The following is a 15,929-nucleotide window of genomic DNA, read 5'->3' as shown; positions in this document are numbered from 1 at the left end:
AAAAACCCTGATGCTGGGAAGGATTGAAGGCAGGAGGAGAAGGGGATGACAGAGGATGAGGTGGTTGGATGGCATCACCGACTCAATGGATGTGAGTTTGAGGCAGCTCCAGGAGTTGGTGATGGACAGGGAATTCTGGCAGTGCTATAGTCGATGGGGTCACAAAAAGTTGGACATGACTATGACTGAATTGAACTGAACTGAACTGAAAGCTTCGTGTGTGCATGCAATTAATTATTGAAGAGCCCTTGACTGCCTTGTCAGGTAAGTTTAATGTTTTCTCTTGAGGCATGAAGAAGAAAAAGGTTTCCGTTCTTCAGCAGTGAGCCTTAGCATCAGCCTTTAGTTTAAGAAAAGTGAAGAAAAAATTGTGCAATTTTTTGTTTTGTGAGCACATCAGTGCTTTGCCGTTGGCTGCAGCTGTGGCTGTCTTGCCATTTTCAGACTTAGAAGACGAGGTGGCTGTTGTAATTGCTGATCCTGTGAGAATGTGAAACTAGATAATATATGAAACACAAAAAAAATCATCCAAAGGAAAAAAAAAAAGCAAAAACCAATAGCACACTGTTGATTTTTGTAGCTTAGTAAGTCTTGAAGCTAGGTAGTGTGAGTCCCCTCCTTCTTATTTTTTCTCAAATTTATTTTGATTCTTCTAGGCTCTTTGGCATTTCCATATAAATTTTAGAATACATTTTTTAATTTCTGTAAAGAAAACTGGTAAATTAGAGTAACTTTTGGCTTTTAATATTTTTATCTTATTTTGGTATCCCTTATGAGGAAGTAATGGAGAAGGCAATGGCACCCCACTCCAGTATTCTTGCCTGGAAAATCCCATGGATGGAGGAGTCTGGTAGGCTGCAGTCCATGGGGTCACTGAGAGTCGGACACAACTGAGTGACTTCCCTTTCACTTTTCACTTTCATGTATTGGAGAAGGAAATGGCAACCCACTCCAGTGTTCTTGCCTGGAGAATCCCAGGGACGGGGGAGCCTGGTGGGCTTATGTCTATGGGTTGCACAGAGTCAGACACGACTGAAACGACTTAGCAGCAGCAGCAGCATGAAGAAGTAAATTTTAAAAAACTATACTTCTGCTACCCAGAAATGACCATTGTTTTTCCAGTTTGGTGGGTTTTCTTCTCTGACTTAAAAATTATTTATGTTTATAGTAGATCTACTCCTGAAGAGCTTAAGGCAGCTTGGAGGAACATATAAACTACAAGATGGGTAAACTGAAAATAAGGTTAGACAAGCACAAAAGAAGGAATAAACAAGGGTGGGGACATACAATTGAGCCAGGAATGACTCTGAAAATGCAGATGGTAATGACCCTTGTTATGAGTGAGCCTTAGATTTGGCTCCAAGCCAAAGAATTCAGTCGCAGAATTCACAACCAAAGATAAAAATAAACAGTTGCTTAGATGAAATACTAACATCTGTGTTCTAAGAACAGACACAATGCATGAGCTTTCTTTTAATCAGCTTCAGTTAGAGGTTTTTGGAAATCACATTGGTGCATCAAAATTAATATCAGTAGTGGTTTGGAGACAAAAATCATGCTGTCTGGATGGCTCTAATGGTAAAGATTCTACCTGCCAATGCAGAAGACACAAGAATTGTGGGTTCAATCCCTGAGTCGAGAAGACCCCTTGGAGTAGGAAATGGCAAGTATTCTTGCCTGGAAAATCCCATGGATAGAGGAGTCTGCTGGGCTACAGTCAATGGAGTTGCAAAGAGTTGGACATGACTAAGTGGCTGAGCACACAGACATTTATGTCTCCAGTGATCTGCGTTGACAATACACTGGATATCAGATCCGTGAGAAAGTATGGCTGTTATACATGTCATTTGGGCAATCTTCTCCAGATAATTTTTCCTTTAGTTAAACTTTTGATAAACATCAAGTGTCAGTGAGCTCTAAATATTATTTCCTGGTTGGTGCTTCAGCTATGACTGGTTTTTATTATTAGTTGAATATAGATGAGTCTCATTTAGAGTTAGTGATCAAATAACACATTGTAGTGTTGAGAGCAGAGTATTGGGCCAGACAGATGTTTTAGATCCTAACCCCATAAATCTACTAACTGCGTAGACATAAGAGAGTTATGACATTTCATCAAATCTCAGGGGTCTAATATGTCTGAAAAGGTTACATGTTCTGTGATTACAACTACATGACATTCAGGAAAAGGCAAAGCTGTCGAGATAGTTGAAAAGATCAAGGGCTGCCAGATGGTTTTTTAAAAAATAGTTTTATTTATTTATTTTTGACTGTCCTGGGTCTTTGTTGCTTCATGAGAGCCTTCTCTAGTTGTGGTGATCGGAGGCTACTCTCCATTGCAGTGAGTGGAGGCTGCTCTCACTGTGGTGGCTTCTCTTGTGCACATGCTCTAGGCCTGCGGGCTTCAGTAGTTGTGGCTCATGGGCTTAGTTGCTCCATGGCGTGTGGAATCTCCCCGGACCAGGGATTGAACTCGTGTTTCCTGCACTGGCAGGTGGATTCTACACCACTGCACCACCAGGGAAATCCCGGAGGGTTTCTTGTTTTTCCTGGTGGGAGGAAATGAATAGGTGAAATAGAGAGCATTTTTAAGGCAGTGAAACTAGCCTATTACATACCTCATAGAGCTCAAATTGTCATCTCACTACACTGTATTCAATTTTAGTGTTGAAAAATGAGGGCAATTGTTCTCCACGTGACTAAGCCAAATTATACTCCTTTGTACACTGTCATAGACTTTCACTGTTCCCTACACTCAACAATGTTCAGAATTGCCAGAAATATTTTTTTTCTTATTCATCTGCTGTGTTTAAAATAATATCTCACCCTGGTTGTGAGTTTTCCTAATCACCCCTGAGGGTGAGCACAAATCATCTTTTTATAAACAATCTTTCTGAATGATCATGTTTTCTTTCTTCTGAAAGAGTGGCAATGGCATGTAATTTGACTACTCTGATGAGTCTAAATGCCCATCTTTCTTCAGGGCATAATGGAGAGTGGTCTTCAGGTGTGTAACACTTAAAACAAGTGGCCCCAGGGAAGGTTGGGCAGAGAAGTAAAAAGTGGATCTAAGAGAAGAATCATAACGGAGTCAGTGGGTTTGGGAAGGCAAATGGGAGGACAGTAGAGATGTCCACTAGGGTGCTTTTATACTGTAGCAGCAATTGATGGCACAATAGTAAAGAATCGATAGTAAAGAATCTGCCTGCCAGTGAAGGAGATGCAAGATGAAGGTTCGATTCCTGGGTGGGAAGATCCCTTGGAGGAGGAAATGACTACTCATTCCAATATTCTTGCCTGGAAAATTCCATGGACAGAGCAGCCTGGCAGGCTACAGTCCATGGGGTCAGACACGTTTGAGCAACTGATTGCACACGTACAGGGGCAATTAAAGTGGAGCTCTAGCTACTGAGTTCTGATACTTTCTATCTTCTGTGTCTTGCAGAACCCCTCCTTTTGTCAGGTAGCTGTAGAAGTCCTGGTGTAGAGTTGTCATATGTAAATGCAGTTCCAGTACATGGAGTAGTGCCAGTTGCCTCAGATCATCTGAGAAGCTTATGAAAAATCCGTGAGCCTTTCCTCTGTAGATTCTTTTTTAAAAAATTAATTAATTAATTTTATTTTAAAAAATGTTTATCCGACTGCACTGGGTCTTAGTTGCAGCTTGCAGGATCTTTAATTGCAGCATATGGGACTTAGTTCCCTCACCTGGGATGGAATCCAGGCCCCCTGTATTGGAAGTCTTACTCACTGGACAACCAGGGAATTCGCTTCTCTGTAGATTCTGATTCACCTAGTCTAGGATGGGACCTAGAAGCCCACATATCCCCATTTCCCAGGTTTTTCTGAGTATTTTCCCAGGACTGGCCTCAGAGAATCAAGAGCTGACCCTTGTGTTTTTGCTGCTAGACTTGGATGTGGCCAGAAGTTTTTGAAGATGTCCCAGTCTGGCCAGAAGGAAGGAAACACTGCTGTACCCTGCTCCATTTTGTCAGGCATAGGCACAGAGTCTTCCCCAGGTGGCCAGAGTTCAGTAAAGAAAAGGCTGTATCTGTTGACAAACCTAGACACCATATTAAAAAGGAGACATCACTTTTCTGACAAGGGTCCATCTAGTCAGAGCTATGGTTTTTCCTGTAGTCAGGTACAGATGTGAGAGTTGGACCTTAAAGAAGGCTGAACACCAAAGAATCTATGCTTTCAAACTGTGGTGCTGGAGAAGACTGTTGAGAGTCCTTTGGATTGCAAGCAGATCAAATCAGTCAATTCTAAAGGAAATCGGTCCTGAATAATCATTGGAAGGACTGATGCTAAAGCTGAAGCTCCAAAACCTTGGCCACCTGATGGGAAGAGCTGACTCACTGGAAAAGCCCCTGATGCTGGGAAAGATTGAAGGCAGAAGGAGAAGGGGACGACAGAGGATGAGATGGTTGAATGGCATCACTGACTCAAAGAGCATGAGTTTGAGCCAACTCTGGGAGACAGAGAAGGACAGGGAAATCTGGCATGTGGTAGTCCATGGGGTCACAACGAGTCAGACATGACTGAGAGACTGAGCAATAACAAAAGCCTATTGATAATATTTTATTGAAGAATTGCACCATAGACAGGGGAGGTACACCATAGAAACTACTTCCAAGTACAACAACAGGCCTGACTTCTAAGAAATCATCAGGCCAGTTGCTAGCCTGTCTTCAAGTGGACAAAGACATTTCCTGTCCCTAGATGTGGAGGTCTTCTCAACGCCTACTACAGTCAGAGCTCAAGTGCTTCTCAAGAGCCCTGAAAGGAGAAGGTTTTCCCCTTACCTGTTTCTAGGTTCCAGATCCTCATGTAATCTGTGCCATTCTATGCCCATGACTGATTGAATAAGGAGATATTTGGTCAAGAGAAATTAATGCAGGATATTAATTTTCAGCTTCACTTGAAAGGAGTGAATGACAAAAGAGAATGGGAGGGGGAGATGAGGGCTGGGCATGAAGACTCTGGCCAATTGGGGGTCCCCAATAAGGTGGCTTTGATTGGTGGATATATATATATACATATATATATGTATATATATATATATGAATATATTGTATACTTATATAATTATACTATAAATAAGACTGTAGATTCTAGTCTTGTCAGTCATCTACACCATTTCTAATGGACTCTTGGCTTAGGTGTGCTAACCTTCAGTAGCTCGATGTACACACCAGGAATCATCAGAAGTGAGGGGCCTCAGGAGAAGACTCACCCCTGAGTATGCCCACAGGAGTGATGCCTAGGACATCCTCCTGCTCATCAGCTTTCTCAGACCCCTCTTCATATCTTTGTTCCTCAGGCTGTAGATAAAAGGGTTCAGCATGGAGGACAGAACTGTGTAGATGACTGTTGCTACTCGGTCCTTGATGCTGTAGGTGGACAGGGGTCGGAAATAAACATAAATAATGCTTCCATAAAAGAGGGTCACCATGGTGACATGGGAACCACAGGTAGAGAAAGCTTTATGTTTCCCGGCAGCCGAAGGGATCTTAAGAACAGCAATGAGGATTCGTAGGTAAGAGATGATAACACATATGAAAGGGCTCACCAGGGTTATCAGTCCTTCAGTATTAATTACAATTTCATTGACAAGTGTGGAGGAGCAGGACAGTTTCAGTAGAGGGTTGATGTCGCAGAGGAAGTGGTGGATGATATTGGAGTCACAAAAGAGAAGACGATTTATCAGGAGAACCAGTAAGAGGGAATGGATGTGAGAGATGGAGCAGGAGAAGGTCACCAGCAGGGCACAGCGTCGGCGGCTCATGGTGGTGACATAGTGGAAGGGGTCACAGATGGCCACGTAGCGGTCAATAGCCATGGCTGCCAGGAGGTAACTCTCTGTGTTGGCAAAAGCCAGGAAGAAATACATCTGGGTCATACACTCAGCATAGGAGATGGACTTCTTCTTTGACAGAAAGTTCACCAGCATCTTGGGAACTATGGTGGTTGTGTAGCAAATATCAATAAAGGATAAAATACTAAGGAAAAAATACATGGGTGTCTGGAGCTGAGTGTCAGAGCGGATGGCCAGGATGATAAGCACGTTTCCCGCTATGGTGACTATGTACATGATGAAGAACAGGGCAAAGAGTGGCTTCTGGTCCTCGGGCCGGGAGGAGAGTCCTAGGAGGATGAACTCGGACACACTGCTGGTTTGGTTAACTCTCTCCATGGTCCTGCATAGGCCAATACATATATTCAAATATATAGTAAAAAAAACATATTTTAATTCAACAAATTTCAATTTATTCCTCTCTTTCCTAGGATTCCTATAAAAAGTCCATGATTTTGTCATCCTTTCCACAGTCCACAAAAGTAAGTTGAACAATAAAATTGAACCTGTGTTAAGTGCAATTAGTGCACTTAAGTGCAATCAGAGAGTGAATTTCCTTTCAGAAAGAATCCCAGATAGACTTCAGCAATGCACAACTCTTATTTCCCCACAAATATTTATTAAATTTGCTGAAGTTCATCTCTCTACAATCCTTGCAAACAAAACAAAACAAATAAACAAAAAATTAAACAGTGAATCAGGTAAATAAAATAACTGCTGACATAGGCACATAGTGTCAATAGTCACCCTTTCAAAGCCAATATTTTAATTCAAACCAGGTTTGGGAAAAAAAAAAGCTGTATTATAGAGTTGGCCAAAATTTCATTTGGGTTTTTCCATAAGATGGTATGGAAAAACCCGAATGAACTTTTTGGTCAGCCTAATATTTGAACCTATGCATTAAAACATTCATAAACATTGAAGATTTATGCTCTCACAATTATTCAGTATCACTGTTTTAAACACTCACTAGGAACCCAACACTGAGATTAAAAAGATGAGTGATTCTCAGCTCCTATTCTTAAGGTGGTTATAGTCTGGCCGGAAAGACAAACTTTTAAACAAATAACTGCCACAAAATTCTACAGGTATGGTGATAGACATGCTGAAAAGCAGTAAGCATCATGTGGTGTCTTTGAGAAGAGTGTGCATTTTGAAATCAGCTCCTTCACTTTCTGGCTGTGTGGCTTTGGGCTGTTTGCCTAACATCTCTGTTTCCCGGTGTCCTTCTCTGTAATCTGGGATAGTAAATACCTCCCTTCTCGGCTTCCTCTTCTCCTGCTCCATCATCGTCTTCACTCTTCCTTTACTTCCTGTCCAAATCCTCTCCTTTGTCAGGGGTACCTGGATGCTCTTGAAAACAGTTATTCTGTACTTCTTTGCGAAACCTCAGAGCTTTCTTATTTTTCTTTGCTTGACCGTGCTTCACCCAAGTTTATGAGACTTGGTGGGAGAAATATTTATTTGTGCTTTGTATGATTTGAAAATGAGTGCACAATTAAGAGAAACAATAGTCATGCTTGAGACCTATTAAGCCTTACTGTGTATTAGGCAGTGAGCTAAATGCTTTATGTATATTACAGATAGCGACTCTCTAATCTGGTTCTCAGCAACAGTCCCTTTCAATAGATGAGAACATTGAGGTTAGATGTTGAGTGCTTTCCTCAAGATTACACAACCCAGAAGGGCCAGAGCCTAGATTCCAAACAGGATAGTCTTAAGCACAAAATGCTTTCATAAAGCTTCAAAAGTTTATGCTAGAAACAAATGTGCAGGGGTGTTGTTTTTCACTGTGGAATTTTCCACCGTAACATCTTTATTCCAGTGACGACAGGCTTGCAAAATCAGTGTTCTGTGTAGTCTCTTACTGTAACTGCTAGAGACAGGACCTCTCCCAAGCCTTGTGTGGACTGGGAGCTGTGGTTCTGTGGAGCTGTGCCAGGGCGGAGGGAAACATTCAGGAGATAGAGCCAGGAGACGTGGGTTCAGATCTGGGCTCCGCCGTCTACTCACAATGTGTCTGGCAAAATCCCTTCATTACTCTGAGTTTCACTTTCCTAATTCTTAAGATAAAACCTGAGAGAAAAACAAGAAACATGCGTATGAAAACCACAAACACCGTATATGTCAGCAGGATGACTGGGAAAGGTCTGATAAAGAAGAAAGTAGCATCAGGGGAAGGCGAGGTGGAGCTAGATGGAATGCAGACACAGGAAAGGAGTTTGGCCATGAGAACAGACCAGACTGAGTCTAGAAGCATGGTGGGTGGATGTTACTGGAATCAGTGATTTTCCTATTTTATTCCATTCCGTGTAGTACCCATCAGCGTGGGCTTTGTTTCTTTAAGGACCTCCGTGGTTATGCCTGCTAGGTATCTCTTGAATCTTGCAACTCTTCCTCTCCCTGGTGAGCACTCTGCTGAAAGCCGTCATTTCCCAATCAGCTTGTTGCAGCCTCATCTAAATGATATATCTGGTTCCCCTGTCCTCTCTTGACAGCCCCTCCCCCATCGTTCTCTACCCTGCAGCCACAGTGATCTTTTAACAATAAATGTGATCACCTAACTTTTGAGATTCAAGTCTGTTTCTTTCCTAGGGCTACTGTAACGAGGTATCTCATTGGAGAGATGTGGTTGGGAAACTCTCCCCAGAGGGTGAGTGGAGCTCTGGCATCACCCTTCCCCCAGAATCCTTGGAGAGTGGACCTCCAGGAAGTCCCTCCTTGTATCTTATCTGGGTCTCCCCAACACAGCTTCAGTGACTATTCAATAGCAAGGTCAGAGACTCCTTGGAGCTTGCTCAGTGCTCATTCGGGGCTCAGTGAGGGACACAGAGGCTCAGGGAGAGCTGGTGACTTGGCCAAGACCATGGAACAGTCAGGCCTTCTGCAGACCTAGTGCGCCCGGCTCCTGGCAATGGCTCCTTCCCGAGTTTTACACAGAAAATGCCAGGTGCCTCCTGCAAACATGCTTCCTTCTCTGGACTCAGAGCCAGTGTGACCAGAAACTCTGACTCTTCATGCATCTGATTATAGGGGGTCAAGAGTGTAGCAACGGGCGTGAGGAGCCCGAGAAGTTACCTCGGGATGCTGGGATCAGAGGGCATGACCTTCTGGTTTAGGTCTCCTCGTGTCACAAAATCATGCAAATAGTGTTGCTTAAGCCTTGACTTAAAACAATCAAAATGCCTTTTCTCATGGTTCCAGAGGCTGGAAATACAAAGTCAAGCTTGTGGTAGAATTGGTTCCTTCTAGAGATGCTTAGGGAGGGTCTGCTCCAGGCCTCTTGCCCAGCTTCTGGTGGATACAAGCAATTCTTGATATTCCTTGATGTGGAGATGCCTCTGCCTCTGTCTTCATATGGCCGTCTTTGCTCCATTTCTTTACACGGGCTTCTCCTCTCTGCGTCTGTGTCCAGAATTCGTTCTAAGAAAGATACCAACCTCTGGGGCCCAACTGACTCCACTCTAACCTCATCTTAACTTGATTATATGTACAAAAACCCTATTGTCAAGTTAGGTCTCATTCTGTTTCCATACCAAATCCTATCTGAAAACAGTGTACTTAAGAATCTTCACAGCTTCTGTTAGAGACATAATTGACATAATTCCTTTTTAGAAATGAAAGGAAAATACTACCATTTTTGAACCATTCTTTTATGTCAATTCTACACAATTGCCTGTTACTTTATACAAATTTTAAAAGATTTAGTTTTGTAAATATTTAATATTCTGCTAATTTGATTTTGAATTGTAAATGTCAAGTATCCTGCTATTATACTTTGTTAAAAAGGAAACAGCGTACATTTTTAGAATATTTTTATGAGTAAATTTAAGGCACTGAAAATAAAAAAATTAGTTCACTTTCTGGAGTTTTGGGTGAATATAAATTTGGTGGGAGGGGGGACACAACTCAAGCCCCTCTTCATTTAATATGAATTGAGTTCCTATTCCCCTCCAGTCTCATGGCATTCCTGTTGCCCCAGGGACTTCTTCCTGTTCTTCAAACACATTCCTATCTGGACGGTCCTTGCCCCTTGACCCGCACGCTTTTCCTCTCTATCATCCTTTTGGGTATCAACTCAGCCGATACTTTTTCCGGGTCAAGTCACCCTATTTTATGCTCTCATGGAACTCCTTTCCCTTCCTTTATGGCATATACCACAGTCTGTAATTATTCATTTATTTATGTGAGTGGTGTTTGTCTTGACCAAACGCAGGAATCCCGTTTCCTTTTCCTCACTATTCTATCCCCAGAGTTTAGCACAGAGTTTGTGGAGGAAATGAAGCCACACCTGGCTTTGAGGCTGGGGCACCGCGAGATAAGTCAGAGTTGGGTGCTGTGATGAAGGAGGTGATGACGCCTTATGTCCTCAAGTTGCTTGTCTGTGTACAACTTGTGTCTGTGATGCCTGATGGGCTGGTTGACTACACTTGGCTCTGGCAACGTGTTTACCTGAGCTACAAACCCTGCCCAGACACTGCTCTTGATTCTGCATTTTCTCTCATTTCCCACACCCCACTGATGATCACATACTAGAGATGTTGCCTGTCTGTCTCTCTCGATCTCTGCCAGCACTGCTCAAATGGAGACCTTTATCATCTCCAGCCTCCAAAATAACCTCCTTGCAGCCATACTTGTCTTTCAATTTCCCCTCGGCACTATAGGCAGGTCAGTTTTTCTAAAGTGCAAATTGAATAACTTGCTATGTTGGTTTGCTGGGGTTGTTGAAACAAAGTACCATGCATTGAGTGGCGTAAACAATGAAATGTACTGTCTCACAGTTGTCGGGACTAAAAGTCCACAACGTGTCAGCAGGGTTGGTTCCTTCTGAGGTTGTGAGGAAGTGTCTGTTCCATGCCTCTGTACTTGACTTACAGATGGGGTCTTCTCCCTGTGTCTCTTCTCATCCTCTTCCATTTTGCATGTGTGTTTCTGTGTCCAAATTTCCCCTCTTAATGAGGACACCATTCATGTTGGATTAGGATCCACCCTGATAACCTCATTTTAACTTGATTACCTCTGAAAAGACCTTACCTCCAGGGGACTTCCCTGGTGGTCCAGTGGTTAAGAATCTGCCTTCCAAGGCAGGGGATGTGAATTTGATCCCTGATCCAGGAACCAAGATCCCACATGCCACCAAATACAGAGCCCATATGCTCTGGAGCCCTCAAGCCATCACTAGAGAAAAGCCTCTTCACTGCCACAAAGATCCCATGTGCTGCAACTAAGACCAGATGCAGCCAAAGAGAAATAAATATTAAAAAAATAATTTCAGAATCTTAAAGATCTGTTTATGAATAAGGTCACAATCTGAGGTTCTGGGGATTAGGGCTCCAATATATCCTTTTTGGCGCGGGGGTGGGGAACCAATTCAACCCATAACAGTCACTTTTCTACTGCGGAGGGCTCCTTGTTGCTAAGTTGCTTCAGTCGTGTCCAACTCTTTGTGACCCTGGGAACTGCAGCCCACCAGGCTCCCCTGTCCCTAGGATTCTCCAGGGAAGAATAGTGGGGTGGGTTGCCATTTCCTTTTCAGGGGATCTTCCCAACTCAGGGATCAAACCGGCATCTCTTATGTCTCCTGCATTGGCATTGACAGGCAGGTTCTTTACCACTAGAGCTAACTGGCCTCCAGCCTTCCTGTTACCCACAGACTGAAGGCCAGCTCCTTCCTGAGCTTACAGTGCATCCTATGACGTGTCTCCTGCTGGGCTCTGCAGCTCATCTCTTGCCTCCCTCTCTATTCTCTTTCATACCAGCATTTCTTGCTTCTTCTTGCCTTGGGGACTTACTGTTCCATCTGTTTGAAATGCTCCCCACCCCGTTTGTTAGCTCTGGTGGCTGGTGGTCACTCAGAATGGATACCCCATCCTTTCTGAAGCCTGGCCTGCGCTTCTCCCTGGATGGGCACCTGGATGAGGTGCCCCTTTGGCACACATAGCACGGAACTGAATCTCAGTACTTACAAGGCTGTCTTCCCTACTTAAGCTGCACAAGAATGAGGATTGTGTCTGGTTCGTCGTTACACCATCCACTCTGGCGCCATGCCTGGAACATAAAAATCCCTTGATAAATATTTGCAAAATGAAAGCATGCCTGGATGGTCATTTAGGAATCTGAACAGATGGAAGTAAGAGTGGCGGCAGATCTCAAGTCGCAGTCTTAAGAGCAGCATTCCATTTCATTCACCGCATTCGGCTGGGGCAGAGTCCAGGCAGGAATAGCTCGAGCCTGCCCTCCTGGAAGGTGCTCTTGATTTCTCATGGCTTCAACTTTAAAGCACACACAGTGGGGCTCTGAGCCAGAGAAACTCTTAGAGATCCTGTAGTCTGTCTACGGCCATACCACCCTGAACGCGCCCGATCTCGTCTGATCTCGGAAGCTAAGCAGGGTCGGGCCTGGTTAGTACTTGGATGGCAGATCCTGTAGTCTAATTTGTGGGTGCTCAGTTGCCAAATCCTGTCAGTTGCCGATCCTATGGGCTGTAGCCTGCCAGGCTTCTCTGTCCATGGGAATCCCCAGGCAAGAATACTGGAGTGGGTTGCCATTTCCTTCCCCAGGGGATCTTCCTGACCCAGGGATTGAACCTGCATCTCTTGCATTGGCAGGTGGGTTCTTTACCACTGAGCCACTGGGGAAGCCTGTAGTCCAATTTGCTTGTCTTAAAGAAGGGGGAAATGAAGGAATAGGGTGGTGGGAAGACCTTATTATCGTGACATTTTAATCGTTAGAACTGGAACTGGAATCCAGGCAACTTGACTTCTCCCTGAAGGGTATGCTTTGCCTGTTATGGATCCAGAGAGGCTAAGAGCTTGGGCTCTGGCCCACTTTCTAGGTATGGGGTCCTGTCCTCATCAGGTAAATTGTCTGTGGCAAGTTACTTAACCTCTCTGGGGCACAGTTTCTCCACCTTTAAAGTGGGGATAATGGGAGTCCCTATCTCATAGAGTGGTTGGGAGAACTCAGAGAACTAACGTCAAAGCACAACACCTGGCAAGTGGTCAGCACCTCCACCCCCAAAGTTAGCTACTTATACTATGAGGCAGAGAAAAATATTTTGATCAAGTAAGCAATCAGTCATGGTTAAATGTTGGAAGTCTGCCTGGTCTGCAGTTAGGTAACCAAACATTTGAAAACCAGAGGTTTACTCACAGTGGTCACTCATTTCTTTGTGTACACATAGATAGCTCTCGATTTCATTGGGTTAATTTTGACAATAACACAAGGATAGCATTTTCCTGATTCACTGACATCAAAACATTTAAGTTTTTTGACAAGGTTTGATTCATGGCCACTTTGGGACTCACTGATTTCAGATGGCAGGCAGGGAGGAAGTCGTGCCCAGTCAGTGTGGATTGTTTAGTCCTGGTTGTTTCCTGAGTCAAGATGTTTTCACTCCCACAGCTGTCTCTCCAGATGTGGAAGCCTTTTCCATGCCACGTTGGCAAGTTAATTCAGAACCCACACTTCAGCTGAAGGTCCCAGTCTCCTTACCCTCCTCCCCAACCCCTGTTAAAGGAAGCCACTGAGAACGTGGTCAATAAGGGTGATGGGTTTCCCAACACTGTTTCAAATCCTTTCTCTTTCCCCACCTCTGGTGTCCAGCTCCATCTTGACTCCTCTTATCAGAAGACAGAGATCCCCAGAATCAGTGAGCTGAGGATCCTCCCAGCCCATAATAGTTTAGCATCCTTTTGCCTGGCCTCCTTATCTCTGAGAGAGAAGGTGTGCTCTCTTCCTGCTAGACTCCAGGGAACTCTGCTCTGTGCCTTCTCCAAGTTTTGGTAGCAAAACACAGCCCAAGGGGGATGGAGAATGTCAGGTGCCTCCTGCTTAGTGTTGAGAATATTCCCAGAGCCTCCTTGGATTCATGGTCACGTCTCACATGTGAGACTCAGCTATCCTGCTTGTTGACCACTAGGATTGAGGAACAATGGTGGGTATTCTGCAAAATAGGGATTTTTTTAAAAGGTAGGGGATAGAGTAATATGTTGTTGTTGTTCAGTTGCTCAGTTGTGTCCGACTTTTTGTGACCCCCTAGACTGAAGCACTCCAGGCTTCTCTGTCCTTCACCATCTCCTGGGGTTTGCTCCAAACTCCTGTCCATTGAGTTGATGATGCCATCCAACCATCTCATCCTCTGTCACCCCTCCTCTCCTGCCCTCAATCTTTCCCAGCATCAGGGTCTTTTGCAATGAGTCGGCTCTTCACATTAGGTGGCCAAAGTATTGGAGCTTCAGTTTCAGCATCAGTCCTTCCAATGAATATTCAGGGTTGATTTCCTTTAGGATTGACTGGTTTGATCTCCCTGCTGTCCAAGGGACTCTCAAGAGTCTTCTCCAGCACCACAGAGTGAAGGCACCGATTCTTCGACACTCAGCCTTTTTTATTGTTCAGTTCTCACATCTGTACATGACTACTGAAAAAACCATAGCTTTGACAATACCTCTGGACCCTTGGAGGCAAAATAATGTCTCTGCTTTTTAATATGCAGTCTAGATGTGTCATTGTTTTTCTTCCAAGAAGCAAGCATCTTTCAATGATTTCAAAATCATCTGCAGTGATTTTGGGGCCCAAGAAAATAAAGTTTGACACCATTTCCATTGCTTCCCCATCTGTTTGCCATGAAGTAACATGGGAGGACAGTAGACTTCAGGTGATGAAAAAGTGTGTGATGTGCTAATGGTTTGTGCTAATGGTAATCCACAGACAAGTGATGAAGGTAGGATAGAATTCTAGGTTGGTTTATGAAGTACCATCAGCTTCTTTGGGTTCTAGACATATCGATGTCAGGTGCCCCCTAGAGTGAATTTTCAGAATGGAGTTAAAATAATGTTTTATATGATTTATAAATTGGGATGGCTCTTAGCACTAATCGTTCCAGTTTCAACTGCAGTATCGGCCCAACAGCTCTTTCCAGCAATCTGTTAGCTGATGTGGAGTCATTGGTTTCCAGGGAATACCTCTGGCTTCCAGGCCAAGGAGAAGGATGTAGGCCTGGCCCTTTGAATTCTGGGAGGCATCCTCAAGAGCTTCTGTACATATCACAGGAGCTGGGGTCTTGTTCAAGAGAGAGACCTGACTTTCTGTTCCTCTATATCTTGGGGTCACTAAGTTATACTTAGTTCACATGAAAAGAAACTAACTGAGTATGTGTCTGGCTGGATTTCTTCCTCCAAATCTTCTTTTCATTTTTTTGGCTTGCTCTCTTCTTTTTCTTCCCTTTGTTTCTTTTATTTTTTTCCCACTGTATTTACTTCTAAAAAGAATGGGATTGTTTAGGAAGGTAGATACAATAAGCAAGGTAAAAACATAAAAAATAATAGAGGGCCAAGAAGGAAAAAAGTAAAAGTGTAGGATGGACTCCCCTGTTGGTCCAGTGGTTGAGAGTTCCACTGTAGGGGATGCAGGTTCAGTCCCTGGTCTGTGAGCTAATATACCACATACCTCATGGCCAAAAAGCCAAAACATAATACAGAAGCAATATTGTAACAAATTTGAAAAAGACTTAAAAAATGGTCCACATAAAAAATCTTCAAAAAAAGTAAAGTGTAAGAAAAAGATCAACCTTGAATATTCATTGGAAGGACTGATGCTGAAGCTGAAGTTCCAATACTTTGGCCACCTGATTCGAAGAGCCTACTCATTGGAAAAAGACCCTGTTGCTGGGAAAGAATGAAGGCAGGAGGAGAAGGGGGTGACAGAGGATGAGATGGTTGGATGGCATCAATGGACATGAGTTTGAGCAAACAGTGAAGGACAGGAAGCCTGTCGTGCTGCAGTCCATGGGGTCACAAAGAGTCGGACATGACTGAACGACTGAACAAGTGTAAAGTGAATGTTCAAATTCAGAAAGAAGTTCCGATAACTTGGTTAGAAGTTCAATTGACTCTAAACTCACTAATGACCCATGTAAAGAAGGTGAGAAGATGATTTAAATGATTCTTAGTATCTAAGAGATAAAAACAAGTAGATTATTTAGGACATGCATTACCAATTCCGACTCTGTGATTTAAGAGAACTGTGTCCCATGGATTTTCATGAAGCGATTACTGTGCAACGCAAAGCT

General features: G+C 43.6%; 1 protein-coding gene across 1 annotated transcript; it reads right to left on the bottom strand.

Moving 5' to 3' along the window:
• Positions 1-5,266: 5,266 nt before the first annotated feature.
• Positions 5,267-6,199, bottom strand: LOC136162708 (olfactory receptor 1L3-like). Its single transcript, XM_065927173.1, has one exon. The coding sequence runs from the start codon at positions 6,197-6,199 to the stop codon at positions 5,267-5,269; it is 933 nt and encodes a 310-aa protein (XP_065783245.1).
• Between the last annotated feature and the right edge of the window lie 9,730 nt (positions 6,200-15,929).

Source organism: Muntiacus reevesi, chromosome 3 (genome assembly GCF_963930625.1).
Source record: "Muntiacus reevesi chromosome 3, mMunRee1.1, whole genome shotgun sequence".
Lineage (NCBI taxonomy): Eukaryota > Metazoa > Chordata > Mammalia > Artiodactyla > Cervidae > Muntiacus > Muntiacus reevesi.
The sequence above is the reverse complement of the archived record's forward strand: the minus strand, read 5'-3'. Positions and strand labels throughout refer to the sequence as shown.

Bases quoted from the DNA above. Each gene is read 5' to 3' on its own strand.
- LOC136162708 (XM_065927173.1), bottom strand. From the start codon at position 6,199: ATGGAGAGAGTTAACCAAACCAGCAGTGTGTCCGAGTTCATCCTCCTA.